The sequence below is a fragment of the Pogoniulus pusillus genome, chromosome 8, assembly GCF_015220805.1.
Source record: "Pogoniulus pusillus isolate bPogPus1 chromosome 8, bPogPus1.pri, whole genome shotgun sequence".
Classification (NCBI taxonomy): Eukaryota; Metazoa; Chordata; class Aves; order Piciformes; family Lybiidae; genus Pogoniulus; species Pogoniulus pusillus.
Genome location: NC_087271.1, coordinates 8,076,272 through 8,099,098, shown reverse-complemented (window position 1 = coordinate 8,099,098; position 22,827 = coordinate 8,076,272). Strand labels below are relative to the sequence as shown.

The 22,827-nt window shown below is 41.0% G+C and overlaps 1 protein-coding gene across 1 annotated transcript in view; it reads left to right on the top strand.

The window, feature by feature from the left end:
- Window positions 1-21,718, top strand: part of PTPRC (protein tyrosine phosphatase receptor type C) — a 37,371-nt gene extending 15,653 nt beyond the window's left edge. Inside the window, exons 13-30 of the mRNA XM_064148251.1 lie at window positions 746-854; window positions 2,636-2,667; window positions 4,061-4,173; window positions 5,701-5,791; window positions 5,889-5,965; window positions 6,224-6,260; window positions 7,172-7,269; window positions 8,632-8,757; window positions 9,701-9,858; window positions 10,881-11,016; window positions 12,494-12,643; window positions 13,505-13,595; window positions 14,985-15,118; window positions 16,544-16,678; window positions 16,969-17,091; window positions 17,470-17,645; window positions 18,815-18,950; window positions 20,413-21,718. Of these exons, the coding sequence (XP_064004321.1) occupies window positions 746-854; window positions 2,636-2,667; window positions 4,061-4,173; window positions 5,701-5,791; window positions 5,889-5,965; window positions 6,224-6,260; window positions 7,172-7,269; window positions 8,632-8,757; window positions 9,701-9,858; window positions 10,881-11,016; window positions 12,494-12,643; window positions 13,505-13,595; window positions 14,985-15,118; window positions 16,544-16,678; window positions 16,969-17,091; window positions 17,470-17,645; window positions 18,815-18,950; window positions 20,413-20,685 (2,195 nt within the window). The 3' untranslated portion in view covers window positions 20,686-21,718. The remainder of the gene's footprint in view (window positions 1-745; window positions 855-2,635; window positions 2,668-4,060; window positions 4,174-5,700; window positions 5,792-5,888; window positions 5,966-6,223; window positions 6,261-7,171; window positions 7,270-8,631; window positions 8,758-9,700; window positions 9,859-10,880; window positions 11,017-12,493; window positions 12,644-13,504; window positions 13,596-14,984; window positions 15,119-16,543; window positions 16,679-16,968; window positions 17,092-17,469; window positions 17,646-18,814; window positions 18,951-20,412) is intronic.
- The last annotated feature ends 1,109 nt before the right edge of the window (window positions 21,719-22,827 follow it).

The following is a 22,827-nucleotide window of genomic DNA, read 5'->3' as shown; positions in this document are numbered from 1 at the left end:
TGGAGTCTTTCAAGGTCCACATACTGTTTAGCCAACACCACACCCCAGCCTCTGATTACAGGGATGGTACTTACCAACTCCTGTTTTCTTTAGATTTATCACTTCTTGAAAGCTCACAGACCCTGTTCTTATCTCTGATAAGCTGGCAACCATTGGCCTGTTGTCTACTTCTGGTCAAGCACATACCAACTCTTTCCTCTTACAGATGTACAGGTCAAACTGAGCACAGGCATGATAATGCAAAACCAGTGAGTGTAGCATGTGGTGGACAAGGAATCATAGAATCAACCAGGTTGGAAGAGAACTCCAAGATCATTTAGGCCAAGCTATCACCCAGCCCTGTCCAATCAACTAGACCATGGCACTAAGTGCCTCATCCAGGCTTTGCTTGGACACCTCGAGGGATGCTGACTCCACCACCTCCCTGGGCAGCCCATTCCAATGCCAATCCCTCTCTCTTTGAAGAACTTCCTCCCAACCTCCAGCCTATACCTCCCCCAGAGGAGAGTTTAAGTGCAAGTTTTCTTAATAAAAAAATAAAATTCCCTCATTTTCTGTGAACTTAAAGGTTTTGGCACTTTGGAATAACAATCTTAAACTAAACACTTATAATAGTGTGGTTCTTTTCACATGCCCACATACACACAAAATATCAGTCAGCCCTGGTTCTAGGAATTATACAGATAAAAAGTGCTATTAATTATGTATTCAAGAAATAATAAATGCATTGTGTTTCTGTTGCTAGATAATTCCAGAGCCCTGATTACATTCCTGGTGTTCTTGATCATTGTGACAACAGTTGCTTTACTACTGGTGCTGTACAAAATCTATGATCTTCACAAAAAAAAGCTTAGGTAAGCTCCCTGTTGCTTTCCCTACCTTATATAAATGAAGAGGAAGGTTTTCTGGTTTTCCATAAGGTTTCCTGATGGGTAGCGTAAAATAGAAGTGTCACAGATCACAGTATCACAGTATCACCAAGGTTGGAAGAGACCTCACAGATCATCAAGTCCAACCCTTTACCACAGTGCCCAAGGCTAGACCATGGCACCAAGTGCCACATCCAACCTTGCCTTGAACTGCCCCAGGGACGGCAACTCCACCACCTCCCCGGGCAGGTAGATACAATATATACAGATATGTATAGCTATACAAGTGAAAAAGGTAACACAGAAACACAGCAGCCCTCCCAGAAACCAGAGTCTCCAGGAGGGGCTCCCCATCACCCTTCTACCTCCTTTCCACTCCTCTACCTTATCCCAGAAGTTGCCTTATCTTCAAGGTGAGTTTGGAGAATTTGCCAGAGGGATTAGGAAGCAGAAGGATTAGTTACACAGACAGCAAGTTAGGGAGAGAAGGCAGTCAGGGAGCAACTCTGTTATCTATGTTTGTGTTCTTGTTCTCATACATCTCAGCAAGCCTATAAGTGAAGTAGACATCACCACTGTTTCCTTTTCACAGTCTATAATCTAATTCTTCTCACCAAAATATCCCAGCTAGGCTCAAACTAGCACACAGAGGTTTGATATTTCATTAATACTGAGGAAAGACATTCTTTTAACTTTCATTTTTTTCAAAAGTAACTCAGTTTTTGGTGTTTTTTTTCTGGCAAATACCATTCAATATACTTAAGATTGTTCTGCTGTGCTCTTTCTCAGGGCATAGAAGATGTGATCTGCTAGAACTAAATGGTTTGTTATTAGTTTCAGGAGAAAAAACGACAGCACAAGTGTCTGGAAAACTTTCCCCTCATGATTTAAGTTAAAAGCAATGAAAATATTACCCATTTTCTTGGAACTCTTTCATGTGCTTATTCACCCAAACCGATATCTTAGGGAGGCTTTGTTTGTTATAGACATCTCTAGGTGACTTGGCAGTTCTGTTTCACAGTGGATGGTGACAGAAGAATGATTTTTACCTTCCCTGGTGACTCTCTTAGCTTCCTGGAAAGCCAGGCTGAGTGCTGCTGTTGCTGCAGAGAGAGGTGGTGCAGTGTGGAGATGGAGGAGTTAAGGCAGTCTTGTTAGAAACCTCTCATCCCTCTGGCAATAGGAGAACTTGGTGACTTGTCTCTTCCAGACCTTTTTTTCCCTCACCCTAAAACACTAAAACATCCATGACCTTTAAGGGGGGCATGGAGTTCTTGCTCAGATGCAAGCTTTTACTCTTAGGGAAAGAGAACTAGTTTTAACTTGTACAGCCCCAGAGATTCCAGCTTGTTCTTGGCTGCTCAGCATTTACACTTAATTTTCTTGTATTTTATGTATGGGCTAGCTTTTTGACTCCTACTGAGCAAGAGAAATACACATGGTGAGAGCAGTCACTTCAGTGAAGAAATTAAAGACGTTTGCTGCAGGTGATGTGGACAGCATTAGGCAAACAGTATATCTCTTGGATGTGGTTCCCTTGTTTCTCCCCCTCAATAACACTCCAAGTAAGAAGGCAAAGACCCCAACCACCTCTACAAAGGGCCTCTAAGTCCCAGTTGCAGCAGCCTTGTTTCAAAAGGGGTTTGTAATGCAGTCAGCTGCTTGTGAACAGGCTTGGTGTTCACATACAAACCTGCTTTTGCTTTACTAATTTTCACATACACATCTTACTAGTCAAAGGTTTTACATGCTTCTGTTTCTTCCAGCAGTTCTTCTGAAGGTGTGGACCTCGTTCCAAGTGAGTATCTTTATATATTTAGTGGAAATAAAAGTAATCTTATGTCTTGCTGCCACCTTTGGATTGTTTACTTTCTAAGTTGGACGCATAGATTGCAGGTATTAACTTGTATGTACAAATATGAGCATGATAAGACCTCATTTGGACCAAAAAAACTCTAAACTTCAGTAAACAGACAACAAAACCACTTATTCTGAAATGAACTGAATGCTTATCAGTGTTGGAAAAAAAAACCCTTATCTATTACAACCCAAATGTTGCTGGTCCCAGACAATGGTTGTGATGTGTTTAACCCTGGGTGTAAGTCCAGAACCAAATACAATTTCAACCACATTTTCCCTTCTTTGTGAACATTTTTCAATGTAAGAATTTAAACATCAGGCAGTTGGGTCTTGCTGCAAAATTTTGAGGGCTTTGAAAAGAAAAGAGAAGACTGGGAGGGGATTTAAAAAATGTTTATAATCATCTGAAGGCTGGTCAGGAGTGGGGGGACAGGCTCTGCTCACTTGCTCCCTGGGATAGGACAAAGAGCCGTGGGTGTAAGTTGCAGCACAAGAGGTTCCATCTCAACACAAGGGGAAACTTCTTTACTGTAAGGGTCACAGAGCACTGGAACAGGCTCTCCAGAGAGGTGGAATCTCCTTCTCTGGAGACTTTTAAGGCCTGTCTGGATGTGTTCCTCTGTGATCTGTGCTAGATTGTGTGGTCCTGCTCTGGCAGGGGGGTTGGGCTCTATGATCTCCTTGGATCCCTTCCAAACCCTAATATCCTGTGAAATCCCAGAGACAAGACTTTAAAGCCTGGAAAGAAAGATAGAATCAGCCAATACGAGAAAACCCAGGGGGGGGAAAAAAAGCCATTCAAGCCCACAGAAATTAATTGCATTAAGTGGAAAGTAATACTATGCTGATAAGCAAAACTATTGGATTAGATACAGTCATTAAAAACCACAACCCACTTTTCCATGTAAATGGACAACAAACAAATATCTAGTTAGAATGTTAAAACTTGTTCAATCCTTGCTTTAGCATTGAAGGTAACTGATCTGAATTGAAGTACAGGGCAAGACCTTTTAACTATTATGGCTTTGGGACTGTTGCTGCCACCTGAATCTGACAATTGCCACATAAATAAGTGCTACTAATGCAGTGTCCCTGCATGGGACCTCCTCCTGAGGTGTCTCCATTCAGATAGCAGATCTGAGCAAGTCCTATTATTTTCAGGGCCTGTTTACTCACATCTGCCTCAGACAACACCATTTATTTGAAAAATAGGCATGCTTAGTTAAAATAAAGAGGTCTGTGGTTGGTTAATTTATCTGCCACTCAAGAACCACATTTACCAAGAGGTAATTTACATCTTTGAAGTCAGTATTGATTATTTCTTTACACAGTTATAGATGAAAGGCAACTTCTGAACATTGAGCCAATACCTTCAGAGAACTTGCTGGACATGTACAAGAGGAAGATTGCTGATGAAGGACGACTCTTCTTGGATGAATTTCAGGTTTGTCCCTGCTTCAAAATGTACCACAGATTTGTAGCTAGGTGGTTGGAAGAAGCCTGTTCAAGAGCACATTTGAAGTATTTGCACTGGCTTTAAGTACATCCAGTTGGCAACTGTCACTTGTGGTGTTCCCCAAGGATCAGTGCTGGGCCCAGTCCTATTCAATGTCTTTATTGATGATCTGGATGTGGGGATTGAGTCCAGCATCAGTAAGTTTGCAGATGACACCAAGCTAGGAACAGGTGTAGGACTGTTGGAGGGAAGGAGAGCCCTGCAGAGGGACCTGGACAGGCTGGATGGGTGGGCAGAGGCCAAAGGGATGAGATTGAACAAGGCCAAGTGCAGGGTTCTGCACTTTGGCCACAACAACCCCAAGCAGCACTACAGGCTGGGGACAGAGTGGCTGAGAGCAGCCAGGCAGAGAAGAACCTTGGGGTGCTGGTAGAGAGTAACTGACCATGAGCCAGCGGTGTGCCCAGGTGGCCAAGAGAGCCAATGGCATCCTGGCCTGCATTAGGGACAGTGTGGCCAGTAGAACAAGGGAGGTTATTCTTGCCCTGTACTCAGCACTGGTCAGGCCACACCTTGAGTGCTGTGTCCAGTTCTGGGCCCCTCAATACAGGAGAGATGTTGAGGTGCTGGAATGTGTCCAGAGAAGGGCGACAAAGCTGGTGAGAGTCCTGGAACAGAAACCCTATGAGGAGAGGCTGAGGGAGCTGAGGGTGTTTAGCCTAGAGAAGAGGAGGCTCAGGGGTGACCTCTTTGCTGTCTACAACTAACTGCAGGGGGGCTGTAGTCAGATGGGGGTTGGCCTCTTCTCCAAGGCAACCAGCAATAGAACAAAGGGACACAGTCTCAAGTTGTGTCAGGGGAGGTCTAGGCTGGATGTTGGGAGGAAGTTGTTGTCAAAGAGAGTGATTGGCATTGGAATGGGCTGCGCAGGGAGGTGGTGTAGGCACCGTCCCTGGAGGTGTTCAAGCAAAGCCTGGATGAGGCACTTAGTGCCATGGTCTGGTTGACTGGACAGGGCTGGGTGCTAGGTTGGACTGGATGATCTTGGAGGTCTCTTCCAACCTGCTTGATTCTATGATTCTAAATGGGAAAGAAAGAAAGACTCTAGAAACCTAAGTGAATTCTCATTTAAGGTCAAATAGATTTCAGTTAATTTTACTACCAAGCTCTTCTCATTAGAAGATGATGGTAATTGATTTTGTGTCTAGAGGTGTTTCTCAGCATAGGTATAAAATAGTCTCATTCTAAAGTACCTTTTAATGCATGTTTTCAGTCGTCTCTCTTATTGCATAGCCATAGGAGCAATATATATGTATAAATAAACATCTATTTTTTTTATATTCAGGGAAAAAGAATATTTATTTTAGATATAAGAAATAAATCAAGTTATATAATTTGAAATAGAATGTTATCTTCTAGACTCAGCAGTATCAAGTATTTCTCTATGCATTTGACTAAGTAGAAGCTGGTTTAAATGTATATTTTTCCTAATAAATGGAACACTGTATTTTACAGAGCATTCCTAGAGTTTTCACTAAATTTTCAATAAAGGAGGCCAAAAAAAGCTATAATCAGAACAAAAACCGTTACATCGATATCCTTCCATGTAAGTATTTGTTAACAACGTTTGCTTGTTTCACAAATATTTGTTTTCTGGGTGCTTTGAGGTAATATAATGATTTTGCTTTAAATTATTTAAACAGATGATCATAACCGTGTTGAGCTCTCGGAGATCCCAGGAGATCCAGGGTCAGACTATATCAATGCAAGTTATATTGATGTGAGTGACTTGTACTTAAGTCTTGGGCATATTGATGTGAATGACTTCTACTTAAGTCTTGGGCACTATGGAAGCAATGATGTAGTCTTAACATTCCATGCATCAAGCACCTTTCAGGATTTCCATTTGGGTTCTTACCATCTTTGTAAAGTGTTTGGTGTTATTGGGCTGTTGAATATTTAATGTATTTTTGAAGTTGCAAATCTTTTAAGCTGTTCATGATTCCTTTCTGAAAGTTGATGATGTCATTTTCTATAGGGCTTCAAAGAACCAAGAAAATACATTGCTGCACAAGGTAATCTTGACCTTAAAAGAATATGTTTGTTTCACTGACTCCTCTTGTTACTGTTAGTAAATGTAAAGAAGAGTTGAAAATATGGCATTTTAGCATTTAATATGAGAAAAAGTGGATTTTTGTTTAGGGAATTTCATGAAGTTGAACAAAGTGTCCTTCAAAGGCAAATTTCTCATCATGTAAAAATTTCACGCCAAAAGCTTTTAGATTTCACAGCTATGCACTAAAGATACATAGTATTGGCTCCTCAATTCAAGGGAGATGTTGAGATGCTGGAACATGTCCAGAGAAGGGTGACAAAGCTGGTGAGGGGCCTGGAACACAAACCCTATGAGGATAGGCTGAGGGAGCTGGGGGTGTGCAGCCTGCAGAAGAGGAGGCTCAGGAGTGACCTCTTTGCTGTCTACAACTACCTGAAGGGAGGCTGTAGCCAGGTGGGGGGTGGTCTCTTCTGCCAGGCACCAAGCAACAGAAGAAGGGGACACAGTCTCAAGTTGTGCTGGGGGAGGCATAGTCTGGCTGTCAGGAGGAAGTTGTTGGCAGAGAGAGTGATTGGCATTGGACTGGGCTGCCCAGGGAGGTGGTGGAGTCATCGTCCCTGGACGTGTTCAAGCAAAGCCTGGATGAGGCACTCAGTGCCGTGGTCTAGTTGACTGGCTAGGGCTGGGTGCTAGGTTGGACTGGATGATCTTGGAGGTCTCTTCCAACCTGCTTGATTCTATTCTATTCTAATGATATATTGTGGTCTAATGCAACAGACAGAATGAAATCAGGTGTTTTCCTATTCTTTGCCTGATTAGCTGGTTAGCTTATCAGACTGCATGGCTAAGCTTATTGAGAAGGCAATTTGTTTGTTGTTTTTATTCATGTAACTGTACTCTGAAAAATTCCCTTAAAATATCTCCTGCCAGGCCCTAAGGATGAGACCACAGATGATTTCTGGAGAATGATCTGGGAACAAAAGGCAACAGTTATTGTCATGGTGACTCGCTGTGAGGAAGGAAAGAGGGTGAGAGATAGTCATCTGTCCATCCATGCATGCATCCACTTATCCACATCTCCTTTCCATCCTTCTTTTGCCTGAAAGCACAATAGGTTGCTGCACTGTGGTGAATTACATTTGCTTCCCAGTACTTTGTTTTCATTCTTTGCTGTTGTCTCACTGTAGCAGAAAGCATGCCAAAACAGCGTTGCCTTATCAAATTACCAAAGTTATCAGATAATATCATTTTAGTCACAGCTGTAATTAGCAGAGACTGAGCTTCGACTTACAGCTAACAAATTCAGAAAAGGACTCAAGGTAGAACTCAAGCTCCTCACAGACCTGTCAGTGATATCCTGACAATGCCCCCACTTAATCCTAGGCAGAAGGTTTTTCTTCTGTTTCATGTTTCAAGTAGAACAGCAAGAAGGGGAACTGTTGTTTTAATGGCATTGGAATGGGCTGCCCAGCAAGGTGATGGAGTCCTCATACCTGGAGGTGTTTAAGAGGAGCCTGGATGAGGCCCTTGGTGACATGGTTAAGTTGATTAGAAGGTGTTAGGTGATAGGTTGGACTCGATGATCTCAGAGGTCTTTTCCAACCTCATTAATGCTGTGATGCTGTTAGTTGCCTTTAAAGATGTAAATTTGGCAACATGCAGATTCACAATGTCCCCAAGTTAACTAAGCAAGGAGGAGCAAGGTACCTCCCTGAAGATTGAAAAAGGAGACATAGAAGTAGCTGCAAACTTTTCTACAGCCTTCAGGCACTGGCAGAAGTAGTTCATTTTTTTCAGCTAGGGTACAAGGGTTTTTTGCCCCATTTTATGTTCCAGGTTAATTTCTATGAGCATAAACTTCAGGTCACAGAGATGAACTGGTGGGAGGATCAGGGGTGATCTCATTACTTCTACAACTACCTAAAGGGAGGCTGTAGCCAGGTGGGGGTTGGTCTCTTCTGCTAGGCAACCAGCAACAGAACAAAGGGACACAGTCTCAAGTTGTGCTGGGGGAGGTCTAGGCTGGATGTTAGGAGGAAGTTCTTCCCAGAGAGAGTGATTGGCATTGGAATGGGCTGCCCAAGAAGGTGGTGGAGTCACTGTCCCTGGAGGTGTTCAAGCAAAGAGTGGGTGAGGCACTTAGTGCCATGGTCTAGTTAATTGGACAGGGCTGGATGCTAGGTTGGCCTGGATGATCTTGGAGGTCTCTTCCAACCTGTTTGACTATATGATTCTAACACCCGAAGCAGTGAGTACCTTTTCCAGAGAGAACAAAAAGCTGGAAAAAAACTATAGCAAGTTGCTGTCTATTTTAAATCAGATTTTCTTCTAGCTCTCAGCTATCTGCCACTTTGCTGTCATGCTGCTCACCTAACTTCATATCATCATAGAACAAATGCGCCCAGTACTGGCCATCAATGGAGAATGGCTCTGCAATATATGGGGACATCATTGTGAAGATCAATGAAAGTAAAACATGTCCAGATTATGTCATTCAGAAACTACACATCACAAATGTAAGTTGATTCAAAAGGGTAAGACTGGTACTGGAGTGTTTGTCTGGAGTACGTAGGCATTGTTGAGAGCTCCTTTGAAGAGAAGGGTCAACCATCAGAAGATCTGCAACAGATAGTGTAAGAGAGGTGTTATTCCTTACAAGAAATGTGAGTTAGACACATATTCCCCACACTAAAAGTGTATTTCCTTCATATTCTGGAATCTAGATTCAAAAGGAAACTGTTAATATGCCATTAAGTATGGAAAAATGAATGCACTGTGGTTTCTCTTCTGAGACCCCACCTGGAGTGCTGTGTCCAGTTCTGGAGGCCCTTTTACAGGAAAGGTCTAGATGTGCTGGAATGTGTCCTGAGAAAGGCTATGAGGATGATCAGAGGGCTGGATTTCCTCTCCTATCAGGACAGGCTGAAAGAGTTGGGGTTGTTTGATTTGGAGAAGAGAAAGCTGTGAGGAGACATTATTGTAGCCTTCCAGTATCTGAAGTGGGTTACAAGAAGGCTAGGGAGGGATTTTTTAGGGTGTTGGGTAGTGATTGGCCTGGGGGGAATGGATCCAAGCTAGAGGAAAGGAGATTTAGATTAGATGTTAGAAAGAAGCTCTTCATCATAAGGGTGGTGAGACTCTGGAACAGGTTGCCCAGGGAGGTGATGGAAGCCTCATTCCTGGAAATGTATAGACCTAGGTCTGGATGTAGCTCTGAGCAACCTGATCTAGTGGCAAGTGTTCCTGCCCATGGCAGGGGGGGTTGGAACTGAATGATCCTTGAGGTCCCATCCAACCATAACAATCCTGTGATTGGATTTCTTTTTTAACACAGAAATGTTACTGGTTTATGTGTGTCTCAGCACAACGTTTTGCAATCCACAATTGCTTTTTGGCTTTGTGGGCATATATATATATATCTGTGGCTATATACATTAAAAATCTTTACACTTTGTTTAGGGAAGAGAAAGGACAGCTGGAAGAGATGTAACTCATATTCAGTTCACAAGTTGGCCAGACCATGGAGTCCCCGAGGATCCACATCTTCTTCTCAAACTCAGACGCAGAGTTAATGCTCTCAGTAACTTTTTCAGTGGCCCTATAGTGGTTCATTGCAGGTAAGTATATACATAATATTTATATATATATATATATACATATATATATATATGTGTGTGTGTGTGTGTGTGTGTGTGTATATATAAATGGTACATATATGTGTGGGTTTATTACATATATGTTTGTATGTATATATATATAAACTTTTGTTAATGTTAAATGAAAGTGAATTGAAACTATCCAGAAAAGGGAGGTGATGAAGATATCTGGCTGATCTCAAATTCTGTGACAGTATTTATTTGGAGGGGAAAAAGAGAGAGATTTGGCACTACTGTTTTCCAAATGACTTAGGAAATAATCTGCTCTTGTTGGCACTCATCTGAGCAGAGCAGCTGGACTAGACAGTCTTGAAGTCACTTCCAACCTTGAGTGCTGCGATTGTGTGTAACAGGACAAGAAGCAACGGGTGTAAGTTGCAGCACAAGAGGTTCCACCTCAACACAAGGGGGAACTTCTTTACTGTAAGAGTCACAGAGCACTGGAACAGGCTCCAAGGAGAGGTTGTGGAGTCTCCTTCTCTGGATACTTTCAATGCCTGTCTGGATGTGTTCCTCTGTGATCTGTGTTAGATAGTATTGTCCTGCTCCAGCAGGGGGGTTGGACTTGATGATCTCTTTGGGTCCCTTCCAACCCTTCTCTGATCCTGTGACTTGAATACTTGAGAGTGGGGCTGGCAAAGATGCACAAAACAGCCTGTTTTCTGAAGGATCTAAGGATATGCAGGCTGGTAAAAGCCAAGGATACACAGACTTCTGGAAGGCAGAGAGATAAATGTTTGGCTACTTTGGCTATAAGCACCATATCTGGCAATATTTGACTTACTTTTATTACAAGATATTTAAAATGCACACTCATCATTGTTGATACTGCCAATCCATTAACAGCAAGAATGGTTTTCAGTTGCTCCATACCCTGTAGTTAGGTGTTTTCACTTTTGCTCTCTCACTGACTTCCTCCCTCTCAGAATAGGGCTGGGAGATGTCATTTCCTCTCAGTAACCAAATCCCTTTGTGCTTTGCAGCGCTGGTGTTGGTCGCACTGGGACATACATAGGAATTGATGCCATGCTGGAGGGGCTGGATGCAGAAGGCAGAGTGGATGTTTATGGCTACGTCGTGAAGCTGCGTCGGCAGCGGTGCCTCATGGTTCAAGTAGAGGTATCTCACTAAAACTCTTGCCACCTAGAACTCTCCTTTGTTAGGGCATGAGCAGTGCACCTCAGAAGTGATCTGCTCACTCTTCGGTACTGGAGATCAAGAATGTGGTCAGAGAGTTGGGGCACCTCTCCTGCAAAGACAGGCTGGAAGAGTTTGGGGTTCTTTGGCTTGGAGTGTGGGAGGGGCTCCAATGAGACCTTGTTGTGGCATTTCAATATCTGAACAGGCCTTCAAGTTGGGGAGGTCAGTTTAGAAGGGCTGTAGCAATAAGACAAGGGGCAATGATGTGAAACTAGGGAAGGGTGGTCTTAGCCTTGAGAAGAGGAGGCTCAGGGGTGATCTTATTACTGTCTACAACTACCTGAAGGGGCATTGTAGCCAGGTGGGGGGTGGCCTCTTCTCCCAGGTAACCAGCAATAGAACAAGGGGACACAGTCTCAAGTTGTGCCAGGGGAGGTATAGGCTGGATGTTAGGAAGCAGTTCTTCACAGAGAGAGTGATTTCCCATTGGAATGGGCTGCCCAGGGAGGTGGTGGAGGCACCGTCCCTGGGGGTCTTCAAGAAAAGACTGGATGAGGCACTCAGTGCCATGGTCTAGTTGATTGGTTAGGGCTGGGTGCTAGGTTGGACTGGATGACCTTGGAGGTCTCTTCCAACCTGGTTGATTATATGATTTTGGACATTAGGAAGAAGTTCTTTACTGTGAGGGTGGTGAAATATTGGAACAGGTTTTCCAGAGAGGTAGTAGATGCCCCATTCCTGGAGACATTCCAGATCAAGCTCAGTGGGGCCCAGAGCAGCCTGATTTAGTTAAAGATGTCCCTGCTTACTGCAGAGAGGTTGGACAAGATGACCTGCAAGGATTCCTTCCAACCCAATGCATTCTATGATTCTATAACTGAAAAATATTGAGAGAGAGGAAAAAAAAACCTTCCAAACCAGTTTTTCACTTTTAGAAATGTCAACTTTTTAACTTGAGGCTTTAAAAAAGGAAACCAAGGAGAAGATGTTAGATTTTATAATGCAGCCTTTGGTATACGATTCACAAGTACAGAACTGAGTTTGGATAGACAAACTTAACTTTCTGATTCTGAAAGCTGTTTGCCTAGGTGGGATTTTCAGTCGACTTGAGAGTACAACTAAACTTATGCACTGATACAATGCATGTTTTTAAACTCATTTGAGTGTTTTCCAGGCCTTTCAAATTTCAAATGTGTATTTCTTGAATGGCATTAGGCTTATTTGCAGAACACTCTTTTTACACTACACTAATTATGCCCCAAAATGCCTAACTGGAGAGCCACCTTGATTTTAAATTCTTATATTTAATATTAATTTTATTAACACAAGTACTACAATGGAAGTGTATATTTTATTCTAGTGGCTTTTAAAAGTTGTATTTCATATATATATATATTTATTTTCTTTTTCACTCTCGGCTAACTTCACTTTTGACTCCTTAAATGGGAAACACCAGTCACAGTATATCCTTATCCATCAAGCACTTGTGGAATACAACCAGTATGGAGAAACAGAGGTCAGTCTCTCAGAACTGCATTCCTATCTTAACAACCTGAAAAGAAGAGACCCTCCAAGTGATCCTTCCCTGCTGGAGGCAGAGTTTCAGGTAAGCAAGCATTGCGTTCTAGTCCCTATCCCTTACATACACTCACACATATAGTGCCTTGCACTGGAGTAATGAGATGGAGATACCATACACAATAGATCACTTCTGTGCTGGTTTATTTCTGTGGCACAGAGACAGTTTCTTTAACCTCAGGAAAGAAAGATTATCTATGAATTAATGACATTCTAATCCTGGTTTTGATATTGTGAATCTTTTTAACAAAGAGCCATTACTTGTGTCTGTGCACATGATTTCCTGTGCCATTGTACATGGCTTAGCAGGCATTTTTAACTACCATCTGGATGTGACCAAAGTTTAATGAATTAAAGGCAGAAGCGAGGCACTGGCAGATCAAAACTGAATGTGAGTGTCCAGAGGTGACAATGTGTCATGGGCTGAGTTTTAGTTTGCTGCCATTTGTACCATTGCCTCATGCCAACTTCAGAATGAAAAGTGCTGGCTGGAGCAAAGTACTTTGGGGCTTGAAGGTCAGATTCTAACATGAGAGGCTTCCTGTTGTGATTGCTGCTTTAGGATTCTGAATGCTGGCTCTCTTGTGCTGAGATGGCAGTGGGACAGAGAAAGGATGGCTCCCTGGCTTGGGATTTTACCTTGCTTGCTTCTGCTTGCTGCTGCTTGTAATTGGTAATTGTGCATTTGTAGTACCATGATCTGATTTGGCTCAGTAAAATCTCAGCTCACTCTCTTTTGTCTCAACCCAGAGTCTTTCTGTGTGTTGTTTTAACCCTTTTGTGTTGGGAGAGGCAGACAGGTTAACCTGTTGTTTTGATTTAAACTACTACATAATGATACCAGGAAACATTTTAATCAAGCATAATACCAAACATCTTCCTTCTTTAGAGGCTGCCTTCCTATAAGGGGTGGAGGACACAGAATATTGGGAATCGTGAGGAAAATAAAAGCAAAAATAGGAATAGCAACATCATTCCATGTAAGTATTTTTCATAATCCTTCCCTTGTTTAATTTGTTTTTTTTTTTCCATAAGAAAAAAATAATTAAAATTAAATTACATTTTTAAATAAATTAATTAAAATTAAAGTAAAAATTAAATTAAACTTAAACTAAATTTTAAAATAAATTGATTAAAATTAAAGTAAAAATTAAATTAATTGAAATTAAATTTTTAAAATAAATTAATTAAAATTAAACTAAAGTTACAAAAATAATTAAAATTAAAGTAAAAAATTTAATTAAAAATTAAACTTTAACTAAATTAAAAAAGATTAATTGAAATTAAAGTAAAGAAAAATTAATTAAAATAATTAAATTAAAATTTAAAATATTTGAAATTAATATAAAATTTTAAAATAAATTAAAATGAAATTAATAATTAAAATTAAATTAAATAAGAATAAAATTACATTAAATTAAAAAAATTAATGAAAATTAAAGTTAAAAAATAATTAAAATTAAAGTAAAAAATAAATTAATTACAAATTAAATGTAAACTAAAATTAAAAAATTAAAGTAAAAAATATATTAATTAACAATTAAATGTAAACTAAATTTAAAAATTAAAATAAAAAATAACTTCATTAAAAATTAATTGTAAAGTAAATTAAAAATAAATAAATTAAAATTAAGTAAAAATTTAATTAATTTAAATAATAAAATTAAAAATTAAAATAATTAAAACTAAAATAAAAAATTAAAATCAATTAAAATGATATTAAAAATTAAAATTAAATGAAAATAAAATAAAATAAAATTTAAAAATAAGTTAATTCAAATTAAAGTTAAAATTACATTAATTAAAATTTTAATTTAAATTAAATTAAAAATAAGTTAATTAAAATTAAAGTAAAAATTAATTTAAAAATAAAATAAAATTTTAAATTAAAATAATTTAAACAGTTCAAATATAAATTACATTAAAATTAAAATTAATTAATAATTTTAAAATCAACAAGAAATTTAATTTTCATTTGACATTTTATTTTTAAATTTTGATTTTAATTAATTTTTAAATTTAAATTTATTTTTTTAAATTCAACCTTTAACTTTTTAACTTAAACTAAAAAAAAAAATCAACACAGCTGATTGCCTTACAGAGATGTATTGATTGATTGATTGATTTTTCCCAATGCTGTAAAACACGAAGCTTCTTGTAGGGTTTTACAAAAGAAATGTTTGAGGTTTATTTTTAATCTGAATTATTGAGAGTGTTTGTTTCCAGTGAAGTTTCCTCTGTTCTGCAGTTTGTTGTGAAAGGATTGGCATTTTTCTCTCTGTTCTCTCCCCTGCACATATGGGGACAGCTCTACTCCAGTGCAATGCCTAAGCAGCAGTGATGTGATGGTGATGCTTTGTCTCATGCAGATGACTTTAACCGAGTGCCAATCAGGCTGGAAGATGAACGTGGTAAGGAGGGTGAACATGATTCAGATGATTCCTCAGACGAGGAGAGTGACTATGAGGAATCAAGCAAATACATCAATGCTTCCTTCATAACTGTATGTATTTGGAGCTTCCACTCTAAGTATTTAGTCATAAGCTTTCAGCTAAAAGTAGATTCTATTTTGAGCTCTTTTTCTTTTATTGACTTCACAAACAATAGAATTGACCTGGATAAGGGAAAAAAGATTTATCAGTCAAATGGATAACTGAGGAAGAAGAGAACTGATTGTATCAAGCAGCTTAGTACTGGAACGTGTCCAGAGGAGGGTGATGAAGCTGTGAGGAGCCTGGAGCACAGCCCTGTGAGGAGAGGTTGAGGGAGCTGGGGGTGTGCAGCCTGCAGAACAGGAGGCTCAGGGCAGACCTCTTTGCTGTCTACAACTACCTAAAGGGAGGTTGTAGCCAGGTGGGGGTTGGTCTCTTCTGCCAGGCAACCAGAAACAGAACACGGGGAAACAGTTTCAAGTTGTGCTGAGGGAGGTCTAGGCTGGATGTTAGGAGGATGTTGTTGGCAGAGAGAGTGATTGGCATTGGAATGGGCTGCCCAGGGAGGTGGTGGAGTTGCCATCCCTGGAAGTGTTCAAGCAAAGCCTGGCTGAGGCACTTAGTGCCATGGTCTAGTTGACTGGCTAGGTCTGGGTGCTAGGTTGGACTGGATGATCTTAGAGGTCTCTTCCAGCCTGATTGATTCTATGATTCCATGAAATGGTAAATCCGTTTACAGCTTTAATCATCAAAATCTACTTTTGTTCTACTTCTTGCTGCAGTAATGGGATGAATCTTTTTCTATTACATGAGCCTACACTGTGCAATCTCAAGTAAAGAGAGAAACGCTTTTTGCATGAGTTTTATGTTTAAAGCCACTAGCTTTCAAACTGTCCTCTTGATAATATGAACTTCTTTTTGCCTACAATTTGATCCACATTAATATTTTCCCTGATAGAGAAATATGAGTGTAGTTATTGATACATACAAAACCCTAATAATGAAAATTTGGGCCACTAGTGTCTTGGTGTCATTTATGCCTCCAGAAGAACAGCGCTTATTGGTTGCTAATGAAGTAGCTGATTTTAACAGAATTGCTAGCTACACTCATTTGATCTGAAGTCTTTAATTTGCTGCACAGTTAAAGTATCTATTCAGAGAAAACATATTTTTACTTTAGTGTAGCTCAACATGAACTAAGTGCTGCACCAACTTCGTGTGGTAGATACTCAGCTTCTCAGTGGTCAAGTTAAGCAGTTGTGTAGAATTAAATGTTTTTAGCCCTTACAAAAATGCTTTGCAGAAAACAGCAGGGTGAGATCGGATGCACCTCAGCAGAACTGAGTTTAATGCCACAGGCAGATTTTCCTTGTTGACAGAAGGGTTTGATAGTTTATTTCACTGGCAGTTCTTTAAATGCTAACAAGTTCTGTGGCTAGGTATTGACTTTTCAAATTGTTTTAAAGAAAAAAATAAAAGACCATTTTATTTTATAGGGTTACTGGGGTCCAAAAGCCATGATTGCCACACAGGGACCACTGCAGGAAACTGTCTCTGACTTCTGGCAAATGGTCTTCCAAAGAAAAGTCAAAGTCATCGTCATGCTGACAGAGCTGAAAGAAGGAGATCAGGTATTAAGGGTCCTCTGTCAGCAAAGAGAACACTACACTGCATTGTCTCATTTCCTTCCTCCAATTAAACCTGTTTTGTATGGTGAGGAATTTGGGATTCCAATTGAATTTGTTCTATTATTTACCTTCTTGATTTACTTTCCAAGGGAATTTTGAGGGGAAGAGCATGTGATGCTGTATCTTACAATATGACACCACTCCTGCTATTTTAAAGACTATGCATTCTATGGAAGGTAAAATAAAAGGAGATTTGAAAGGCAAGCACTGACCTGTACTTTAATCCATTTTAGGAACTCTGTGCCCAGTACTGGGGAGAAGAAAAACAAACATATGACAGCATAGAAGTTCAAATGACAGATGCCACCTGTTGTCCTAGCTATACCATACGTGCATTTGATCTTACACATCTGAAGGTAAAAGTTTCTTTGCAGAGTGCAAAAAGAAGTTTAACATTAGTTTCCCTGGCATAAACTTAGCCTAAGGAAAGAGAAAGAACAGGTCCTGCTGCACTTATCTCCTGCTCTAAGAAATCAAAGTATTTTTCTTTCAGACCAAGCAGTCAGTCGTGATAAATGCTATAAATGAGCTCAAATTTCCCATCTACTGAAATGCTGAGATAGTGGTAGTGGAGTCTCAGGAGATCATCTGTTTTCTTACCTCCCATTCATGAGGTAGAACTTGCATCGCCACGCAGTTCCTCGGGAATGCACACTTTCTTTTGACTGCAAAAGATGCACTGCATGAATCTGCATTTCAACCTCAGCACTGACATCTTCACTGCTGTTTTTCAGATGAAAGAGACACAGAAGGTTTATCAGTATCAGTATCACAAGTGGAGTGGATTGGATGTTCCAGAAAACCCCAAAGATTTAGTCAGCATGATCCTCAACCTTAAACAAAAAGTGCCAGCCAGAGCAGCCACCGAGGACAAGAGTTCCCGCAGCATCCCACTTGTTGTCCACTGTCGGTGGGTCTCAAATCACCACATACCTTAGTCTAGTTCTGTGGTTTAGATATACACAGCAATTGCAGTTTGAGATGCCTACCTTTCCCCACAAGCCTTTTCATGTGTCACAGGATCACAGGATGTTCAGGGTTGGAAGAGACTCTGGATGTCTTCATGTTCAACCCCCTGCCTGAGCGGGACCACAGAATCTAGTGCAGGTCACACTAAGGATGATTCTTGAAAGTCTCCAGAGAAGAAGACTCCACAACCTCTGGGGAGCCTGTTCCAGTGCCCTGTATCCCTTACAGAAAAGTTCTCCCTCATGTTGAGGGGGGAACTTCCTGTGTAGTTTAAATTCATTGCCCCTTGTCCTATCACAGGGCTCAAGTGAGCAAAGGATGTCCCTGTTCCTTCCTTCCTGAAACCCAGTCCCCAGATATTTACAGGCATTTATTAGATCCCCTCTCAGTCTTCTCTCCAGACTAACCAACCCCAGGTCTCTCAGCCTTTCCTCATATGGCAGTGCTCCAGAGACTCAGCTCTCTTAAGAAAGTTTGAATGGCTTGAAGTTTGACCTTTTTTTTTGGTTGTAGTGATGAAAAGTGAGCACACATCTCTCTCACAAGTGTAGGCATGGAGTAAGTAGTCAAAACTACCTGATCTTGGCTGGTATGTATATTTTGAGAAGAAATGTTGAGTGCTCTTGTTGCATACTGCTAATGAGGAATCAGCAGAGGTTTAGTTCACATCTAGTTCCAGTACATAAGCTCACTTTTAAAGACCATTTCCAGGAATAGCCTTGCATACCATCTAAACCAGAGGATAATCCAGTTAACAATAGTTGAGACTATAAGTCTGAAACTACTACTCTTTCTCTTACCCCTTAAGTGGCCAGATGAGGGCCAGCAGCCCCTGATAATCTGTCTTATGTGTCCCCTACACAGTCTGAAACTTCTGATGTTTCTCTTACCCCTTTAGTGGCCACGAGGTCAATTAGCCCCTGATAAACTGTCTTAGGTGTCCCCTACAGGTATTTTTAATTGTAACAACTTCAGTCCAGTAAAAAAAAAACAAGAAGTTTGGAAATGTAGTTCCTTATGTAGGCTTTGAAATAAATCACAAGCATTTAGTCAGAGGACTTGGTGATCTTACATTTTAAGTTTGCCTGTACAATTTGCTTGCTCTTCTAGTGATGGATCACAGCAGACTGGTGTGTTCTGTGCTTTAATGACCCTCTTGGAAAGTGCAGAGACAGAGGAAGTAATAGATGTTTTCCAAGTGGTAAAAGCTCTTCGTCGCACCAGGCTGGGAGTGGTCTCCACCTTTGTAAGTAAATCTTCCAAATTGCCATAATGAAAAAGAAGTTACTTAGTGTGATCACAGTGTCACAGTATCATCAGGGTTGGAAGAGACCTCACAGATCATCAAGTCCAACCCTTTACCACAGAGCTCAAGGCTAGACCATGGCACCAAGTGCCACATCCAACCCTGCCTTGAACAGCTCCAGGGACGGTGACTCCACCACCTCCCCGGGCAGCCCATTCCAGTGTCCAATGACTCTCTCAGTGAAGAACTTTCTCCTCACCTCCAGCCTAAATTTCCCCTGGTGCAGCCTGAGGCTGTGTCCTCTCGTTCTGGCGCTGGCCACCTGAGAGAAGTGAGCAACCTCCTCCTGGCCACAACCTCCCCTCAGGTAGTTGTAGACAGCAATAAGGTCACCCCTGAGCCTCCTCTTCTCCAGGCTAAACAATCCCAGCTCCCTCAGCCTCTCCTCGTAGGGCTGTGCTCAAGGCCTCTCCCCAGCCTCGTCACCCTTTCTGGACACGCTCAAGCATCTCAATGTCCTTCCTAAACTGGGGGGGCCCAGAACTGAACACAGTACTCAAGGTGTGGTCTAACCAGTGCAGAGTATAGGGGCAGAATGACCTCCCTGCTCCTGCTGACCACACCATTCCTGATGCAGGCCAGGATGCCACTGGCTCTCTTGGCCACCTGGGCACACTGCTGGCTCATGTTCAGGTGGGTATCAATCAGTACCCCCAGATCCCTCTCTGTTTGGCTGCTCTCCAGCCACTCCGACCCTAGCCTGGTCATTAATATCTTTGTAGTTTTCTGCATAATTTCTGCATAGGGAAAATGAGTTTAAATCAGGATGTTCACAGCCCCTCACCACAGCTTGGGAACTGGCCATTACTGATAAGAACCAAAGTCTGTGAGCTGTCCAGAGCTGCAGTTCTATAGTGCCTTTGTGGAAGGCTGCATACTCTTCAGTTACCAACTACATAAATTGATGTTTCTGCAGCTGTGTCAGGGATCCATATGCACCTTAATTTCTGCACTAAGGAGACTAACTTCATTTCACAAACTAGCAGGGCCTGTTCTGTTTAAAGCTCTCCAGCTGCATTGTGTCTCTAGCATACACAGAGAGTTTACTGACAAACCAGACCTCAGTGTCACTGACATGGAGCAGGTTGTTAGATGACTTTTCTAGATTTCTTACAATACATGGAGCACTTAGGTGCTCCAGAAATCCTAATTTTGGTACTTTGTGAATAAAAATGACACTGAATGACACCTTGGAATGTCTGCTGCAGGCAAGTACAGAGCCATTGCAAACACATGAAAACAGAATCAGCTACAGAAGCAATTATGGAAGCCGCCTGACACGCAGCCCTGCATGTTCAGTTTCATGATCCATTTCTAATACTTAAGAAAGCAGAGAAAGAATGGAGGTACTCTTGGGCTCCAAGCAACCCTTGTGTACTAATTTCTCCTCTTTGTATTTAAGGAGCAGTACCAGTTTCTGTACGACACCATCGCCAGTACTTACCCTGCACAGAATGGACAAATAAAGAAGAACAGTGAGCAGAAAGACAAAGTTGAATCTTGCAGTGAAGTAGAAAAAACAGATCAGGAAACTGATTTGATCACTATTGATCTTACCCCATCATCACCAGAGGAAAAGGAGCCTTCTGAAGGATGTGACGAATCCAAAGCTGCAGGTAGCACTAAGGGAACAGAAAGCTCCTCAAACGGCCCCACAGCTCCAGTCCTAACTTAGAGGCTATACTGAAAAAAAAACCCCAACCAAAACCCTCAGTGCTTTTACATGTCCAAAAAATCCTAAACAAAATAAGATGTAGAAGATTTCCTCCTCTTCCCACCTCTTTTTTTAAACTGTTTACCATTGTATCAGTTTTTCAAAGGTACAGATTTAAGGGAATACTTGAAACTTGTAGAGAGTGACAAAGAACTGTGAAGATTCAATTGTTGTGTAGATTTGCATTTAATACTTCTTCTGAAACCTTTTCACTATTTTTTTAATATATATATTTTTTCCCTCCCAAAATATGTACAGTGTAATACTCTGCTGAATAGCAGAAAGAAATTCTAATTGTTATTATTTCTGTGACAAGGAGAAACTCAGAAGAAGAAGATTAGTGTGGGCAAAAAACAGGTCTGTCTCCAAAACTCTTAGTAAGCAAATAAACCTCATCTATAAGCATTTCAGGAATGACGATTGGCACTGTTTTGATGATACTCTCTGGGACTTGTGGAACTTTGACGCCAAAGAGTTTTTGAGAGCTTCTGCTATGTCAATTCCAAGGAATTCAGACTTAGAACCTAGGCGTCCCTTCCGTCTGCAGCGTGGACTGCAACTGTGTGCAGTATTCTCAGTTGCCTCAAGGTGTCCTTCTTGCTCCACGCATGGCAACCTGAGAGAATCCCATGGTAGAGCCTGGAGGTTGGCGTTTGAGTGATTGCAGCAATTCTGGTAGAAAACACCTCCTTTACTCTCAAAGCTGGAACTGCTGTGTGCTTGGACATCTATTTCCTACCCATACTGTTATTCAAAGGGACTACTTCCATGATTGCAGCTGACTTGTTTCCAGAACTGGATAATACTTACAGGTTTTTTCCTCCAAACCTTGTAGACTTTGATAGAGGATTTTAAAGAGATTTATGGGTTTGGGTTTGTATTTTTTTTTTTCCCTCGCATTGCAAGATTTTGTATGTTACAGTTGCTACATTTTTACCTTTTCTTTAGCCTACCATTTTTAGAACAAATAAATAAGAGAATTCAATCTGACAAAGTGGAAATGATTTCATTCTGTCGGACTCTGCGAGCTGATCGTTTCCTCCTAAGTGCATGAATTCTTGTGCCATCCCAGCCACAGGGGAACTTTGCACATTTCCATAGGAATGCACGTTTAATTCTTGCCATACTATGTGTGAACACAGATGAGTGTCCTAATTCTGTGATTCTGTGATCCTCCTGTTACAAAGGAATGAGACTTCAGATTTAATTTTACTTGAAGTTACCAAAGGAAGAGTCATTCAACAGCTCCAGTGCTCCTAGTTTAGTGTGTTGCTAATGTCTCTTTACAGAACATAACAGAATAGTTAGAGAGCCATGGTACAGTCACATTTGGTTGAAACATTGTGCTAGGTTGAAGCTAGCTAAAGTGTTTTGGTGAGAAGGACTAGATTACAGGCTGTGAAAGGAAATGGTGATGTCTTCTTCCCTTGTAGACTTGCTGCAATGTATAAGAACAAGAATCAAAACATAGATAGGGCACTACTCCTGCTGGGGAGCTGTGAGCTGCATCTCCTCTCTAACCTCACCCTCCATTTTCTCTGACTAAGCCACTTTGCTTCCTAACCCCTTGGCCAAACCTCCTTTCTTTCTTGGGACTGGGGTAAGGTTGAGAGGGGTAGGGGGAATGTGAAGGGGCAGATGGGAGTCCCTCCTGGGGACTCTGGTTTCTGGGGGGGCTGTTGTGTTTCTGTATTACCTTTTACCTTGTATATTTCTGCCTATAACTGTATATACTGTAAATATCTGCTTGGTTATTGTGTTAGCTGTAAATATAAGCTTCACTCATATTTCTCATATTTCCAGAGGCAGCTGAGTCTAGTCTGGTGATTTCCAAGGTGTGGGGGGAGCAGGTAACATCCAAACCATCACAAACATTGATTTCATTTTGCTGTTAGTCTAGATCAGATATTTCATTCACAATTACCAGGTCAGACCAGTTCATGCTTCCAAGCAGTCCTGCTTGAATAAGTGGCAGCAAAGAATCACAGAGGCAATGTAATTCCCCTTGACTACCCAACTGAGATCCTTTTGAACCTTTTTCAGGTGGAGAACTAACAAAGACAAAAATCTTGAGGTTAAATGTGAAGATAACCTAGAAAAATC